This window comes from Octopus sinensis, unplaced genomic scaffold (genome assembly GCF_006345805.1).
Source record: "Octopus sinensis unplaced genomic scaffold, ASM634580v1 Contig10782, whole genome shotgun sequence".
NCBI classification, from domain to species: domain Eukaryota; kingdom Metazoa; phylum Mollusca; class Cephalopoda; order Octopoda; family Octopodidae; genus Octopus; species Octopus sinensis.
Genome location: NW_021832222.1, coordinates 433 through 6,606, shown reverse-complemented (window position 1 = coordinate 6,606; position 6,174 = coordinate 433). Strand labels below are relative to the sequence as shown.

The window sequence follows — 6,174 nt, the reverse complement described above, 5'->3', positions numbered from 1 at the left end:
GGCTATTGCAAGTTTAAAGAACTGTGATTTTCTGAGAATTATTCCCATTTCCTTAAAATTAAATTCATGTTTTCTGATAGACGAAAAGCTTATTTGTGGGTGTTCAGAAAACAATTTGCTCAAGATTTCGCTTAATAATTTTGATACAGTTTATCTAAAAACAGATTACATGATTAAATATTCATCCATTTCAGAAGATGGGACTGTTTTAGTGATTCTATCATCAGACGAATCATTTGTTGATTTGGTCTCATTGACAGGCTTTTCTTTGACTTTCATTAACCGAATCAATCTAAAAACGTTGTCGTACATTTCAGAAATATTTATAACTGTTGAAAATAAGTACTTGGTGTTGACAACTCCAAAAAAAGTGTATGTCATTTGTCCGAAAAAGGGAAACATTTTTTATCAAATTGATGTTCCAAATAATTTACCACAAAGATTTACTTTTCCGAATAACGATGAAGTATCACTCGTCATGAATAATCTGACTCTATTGTCAAACTCTGAATTATTTGCTTTCTCGTATTTTTGCTATGTTTTTGTTGTTCATACTGACTCTGGACGGATTCTCCACAATCTCAGATGTCCCCTAAATCAAATAACGAATATTTATAAAATTAATGATTGTAAAATTGCAGTCACACTGAAGAACCAGAAATACGTAATTCTTTTTGATTTAAACTCATTTGGAAAATCTTTAAAAATAATTCCACAACTTTATGAACCCGTCCGAAGCATAACTGTATGATTCTTATATTAAGTTTAGACACATAAGACTAGAGGAATTTCTATTTGGAATAATCAACAAGTTTTGGGAGTTTTCTTTAAAGAGACAGGAAAGTATACTAATATAGTAAGCCATCCGAAAGTTATAGTAAATTACGCACTGTCTAAGGAAGAAAATTTATTATTTGTTATGACAGAATCTAATCAATCATATCTTTGGAATCTGACTATTGATCGTGTTTTGTTAAAATTGGAAGGACTTTCTGGATTTCCGATTTCGATGACTAAGAGCAATTCGATTCTTTTTATTAATCGCAAATCTACAAGTGATTTTTATTCCATTTCAGCATATGATTATTCTTTTGATCAAATCAAAAGTACAGAAATCAACACTCAAATATACGAGATATATTCATGTCCTATAATTTCTCATGACGATAAATATTTAATAATCCCACATCATCTAAAAGAAAATGACGTTTTATTTAACTTTCTTGATATTAAGAATGAAAATTGGTCATCTTTAAAATTGCGTAGTCTCAAGATTAATTTTTCAAGTGTATTTTATGAATTTTGCGAATCTAAAGAAATTTCTGATTGCATTATAATTTATTTTGTTGGTAGTATATCTGGAAAAATTATATTTTATAATATTCTCAATCAATCAGTTGTATCAAAATTTGATGATATACGTCAAATTAATTTCAGCCAAAGTTTAATTCGACCAGAAAATCCACTTTTTGTTGATATTAATTCAAATATTCTTTATTCTGATGGAAGCATTCTTTTTTGCGGGTTTGAAAAATTTGTCGGGTTTTCAAAAACCGGACAAATAGCAATTTTCTGCTGCTCCGATCGAATTATCGCTGTCTCTATTCCAGACTTGACAATAACAGGAGAAATCAAATTGAATATGGAAATAGAATTTGTGAACGTGACTAAAGATGGATGTGTAGTATTTGGTTGCAAGAATGGAAATATTGGTTGTCTTGAAATCAGAGAAAAATATGAAAATTTTGAAAGAAAATATTGCACTAAAGAAAATATCCTGCAATATAACACAATTTCTTATAAAATTCAATCAACGACAAATGAATATGATACATTGCTTGAAAAATTGTCATTCAAAGGATCTACAAAAGAGCTAAAAAATCAAGTCGAATTAAATCAAAAAAACTTTGAAAAATTGACACGGATGGCAATCAAACTTAATTCTTTAACAACAATAGATAATTAATAAATTAATATTACCCAAAATAAAAATTTAACTTTATTTGCGAGTTTCAAACAAAATTTTAGTAAAAAAATTTTTCTTTATTTTTCGAATTGACAAAAAATTTACCGCCATTTTAACAAATTCTCTGCGATTTTTTGCAAATTGTCAGCGTGATCCTTTAGGTAGATTAATAGGTTCATTGCAATTATTATTTAAAAAGATAATAAGATCATTATAAATGATATGGAAACTAAAAAGAAGAAAATTATATGAAATACAGAATGTACAGAAGTGATATTTCATACACAGAGATCATGATAGGTTAAGCCAAAAATGAACCGATTGTAAAAAAGGAAATAAAAAATAGACACTTAAGCTCCTGAACCATCATGTATTTGTATCCATTATGGTAGAAACTTCCAGTTGGGGAATGTTCAGAAAAATTAAATATTAATAGTTTATTTGTAAGAAAAGTTATTTTAATATCATTTAATTACATTCCAATGGCTTTTGCACAATGTGGTAGCACGTGTCGTCCAATAGGCCTAAAATTAGGTATAGTTAGCGAGTCCCAGGGCTCTGCATATTTTGAACAAGGAAGGTGCAAGGTGATCTGTTCAATGTTTGTAACTCTAACCCACACCAATAACATAGCTATGGTCCCCATGATTTCCTTCATGTTCGAGACTATCGTTCGGAATTCAAATTAAACTGCAATTTCAATATATCTCCTTTTGCTACATATACTAAACGTGAAGACATTGAGACACTCGAGCGTGAGTCATCTTCAATTGTACGGTCTACCTTTAACAGTGTCATTAAAACCTCAATCTACCCCAAATCTGTCATCGACATTAATGTGTCTGTTCTCCAACTTGATGGAAACTGTAATTTAAACAAATATATTTAAAAGGTTTGGGTCCTTCTATTTGCTGCATTTCTGCAGCTTTAATTGACGCTGGTGTTGAGATGTACGATATGGTTTCTGCTGTTTCACTGGTATGCTCGTATTTGATTATTTTTAGGCCTTTAAAGGTAAACAAATTATTGTGGATCCCACTACGAATGATTTAATGGATGTTGAGTAACAATATTTATATTTTAGATAACAGGATCTCTGACAATTGCCTGCATGGTTGGGTTTAAGAAGATTGTAACGATTATGTCTAGTGGAAATATTGCCCCTTTGCTGTTGAAAGAGGTGGATAGTTGCTTTTTATTTTTAGGGAATTCAAAAATCTACTAGTGCTTGCGGTGGGCTTAATACTGCAATAAGGAGATCAATACAACATAGAAATAAATGATATAATTTTTCCTATAAATGTTTAATTTTTGTTTTAATGTTTGATTTTTGTTATCGTATCAATTAATATTTAACCAATTGATTAAAAATAGTCGAACTAACTTGCATCAAATGTTCATTTCTAAAAATGTAATGTATATACAATTTTATTCTAGGTACTCTTACGCTAAGTTTTTATATACTATAAAAGAAACCGACTTGCATAAATGACTGTTGGTTGATAATTTTACATCTCATAAGCCTGTTCATCGTTACTTGTCACTGAAGTAATTGTAATATTTCTTATTTTAGAATCTTTGTTTATACTGATTCTGTTGGAATGTGATCTGGTAATAACAGAAATATAAAAAGATTTTTTGAAGAATGGTCAATTCTAGCCATTTCAGAACAGGTTCTACAAATGCATCAGAAACAAGATCCTCTCTGAATAATCTCCGATTGTCAAACTATTCTATTCTTCTTTTATACAATATTTTTAAAAATTGCTTCTTCTCAAAACCTCTAACCAGGCGAAAAAGTATTCGTACACTCTTATGTACAACTGGTATTAATCATCTTTTTAATTGCTATCTCAATAAATATAATCTTTTTATTATTTGTCGGTCTCAGTGATTTATCAGTATTCCAGATACATTCTTTTTATTCATATCAAATTACCTCGTAAAAATATATTATCGGATTACCTTTAATACCTGCTTGCTTTTTAAAACTTTTAAATTCTATTGAAAAATGATTTCGAACAAAAGAAAGAAGATCCAGGGACAAACGATAAACTACCAAATCAATATGAGTTGGTGTTTCATTGCTTTACTGTTTTTAATCTAGCCATGTTATTTTATTTTCACAAGAAATAAGTGTTATATCTAAATAAGATCATATAGTCTAATGTTAATGTTGCGAATAATTTCCCTGCAGTCTTGAAATACTTGTTTTGTCTTATTGGTGTCAATTGTGCACGTATAGTGAGGATAGCAGTATCTGTTTCCCTTCGTATCTACAGCGATTTTCTTTGCAATTATTAAGCCTGTTTTACCATAAACATATCTCTAATGAAATGTCTTGCTTTCTCAATTTCTGTTGCACCAGAGTCTATAAGTTTAAAATATAAACTAACTAGTATAATCGTTGTATTCTGGAAAATAAGATCCGAGTGGATAAAAACCCGATTGTATTCTTTCTTCAAACAAATCTTGCTTATTGAGAAATAAAATAAAAGAAACATTCACAAGCCATCTATTATCTACTCAAGTCTGTGCACAACCGATTATTCCATATATTTTCAAATAACTCCACCGACTCTACCAGTCGGTTTTTTGTTGAATCTTCTGTGTATCTGCAATAGTCGCTGCAGGCAGAGACGAATATGATAGATGTTACGTCACTAAAGCATTGAATCCATCTTTTCCTTTCACTCTGTTGCCCGCCAACGTCAAATATGCTGATTTTTATTTATTATAATATTATTTACTGGAAATTGATTCCATCTACTGCGAATTGTGTTTCAGTTATCCCACTTGTCAAAAATCTGCAGCGAAGAATGTCCTTTGAGTCTATTCTATAAGTAAAGTACCTGATCGGTTGGCACATAATCGAATTGACATATTCTCTCAGATTCTCGTATAAAACTATTTTAATTGAATTAACCAATAAAATTAAACTATTCTGCCCATTTCAAATTTATAAATTTGTCGAGCCTCCTGTAATTTTCGTTAATCACTTTATCATTCCAAATAGAACTGATTGCATTTTTATACATAATCTAATAAAACTACGCATATATGTGTTAAAATTACAATCATGTCTTGTGGTGTATTTTCTGACCAATTTTTAATATTTCGACGATCAAACTGATTGATATAATCCAAGTAGTCGATTTTTATGGGAGGATCAAAAAACGAAAATTGGCGGGAAAGAATCTATTGATGCTTATAGATTCCTCTTACTTTTATGGAGTCAAATAAATTTAAACGAATAATAGTAGAATAGTTCATTCGTTCTCTAATACGTCAATAAAAATTGAGATAGATTAATAAATATTCATAAAAATAATACGTATATTTAAATCCATTGATGTGAATAATGCGAATTTGTTTAATAAAAGTGCTTTTGCCAGATTCTCCCGTTCCTACAAATTCTAATTCGTCACAAAAATATCTGCCTAATAAAAGAAGTTTATGAGTTTGTCTGTTTAGGTTTTTCTCTTTGTATATCAATTTGTCTATGCTTTTACTTTGCTTTCTCATAATAAATTCATCTTCGGATTTTGAGAAACAGCTGCAACGAAAATTCATAAAAGTTACTTTTCTAATTATATGCAGAAAATTAGCTATTTAATGTATTTTGTACGTCAATAAATTGATTGTCAGTTTGTGACGATACAAATATTATTAAAATCAATATACTTTGTAAAAATAAAACATTTAAGGCTAAAAATATTATAAATTTATAACATCAATATCAATTATAATTGTATTTTTTATTAAAATAAGCTCAATTCATAAGAAAAAAGAAAATAACTACCATTTCAGGTTTAAAGTGGGTCTTACCGAAAGCAAAATTGAACAATAAAATTATTTATTTAACACCGATAGAACCAACCTCTGAATTTTAGTAAATACCGTGATGCATAAAGACGAAGTGATTATACATACAGAGTTAATCATAGTCTCTTTTAACTTTCGAAGTCAAAAATCAGTAGTTGACAAAGCTTCTTGTCCCACATAATTCAAAATATTTTTCGTGTCTGTTGCAATGTGTCAAATTTTCACAATTGGGTTGACCATAGGGCTATAAGGACCCAATCTTGAAATTTATTTCCGATAAATTCCTTTTCTTTGACAAATTCTTCAATTCCTGAATAGCATGGAGCATTGTCTACTACTAGCACTATTGGGAAATTGTAAGCTTCCATGGCTTTTCGTAGACA

General features: G+C 29.6%; 1 protein-coding gene across 1 annotated transcript; it reads right to left on the bottom strand.

Moving 5' to 3' along the window:
- Window positions 1-4,111: 4,111 nt before the first annotated feature.
- Window positions 4,112-4,835, bottom strand: LOC115228513 (guanine nucleotide-binding protein G(s) subunit alpha-like). The gene is given in 5 exon segments (XM_029799086.1): window positions 4,112-4,234; window positions 4,282-4,322; window positions 4,363-4,513; window positions 4,515-4,686; window positions 4,717-4,835. Coding segments are annotated over 5 exon segments (606 nt in total).
- Window positions 4,836-6,174: the final 1,339 nt, after the last annotated feature.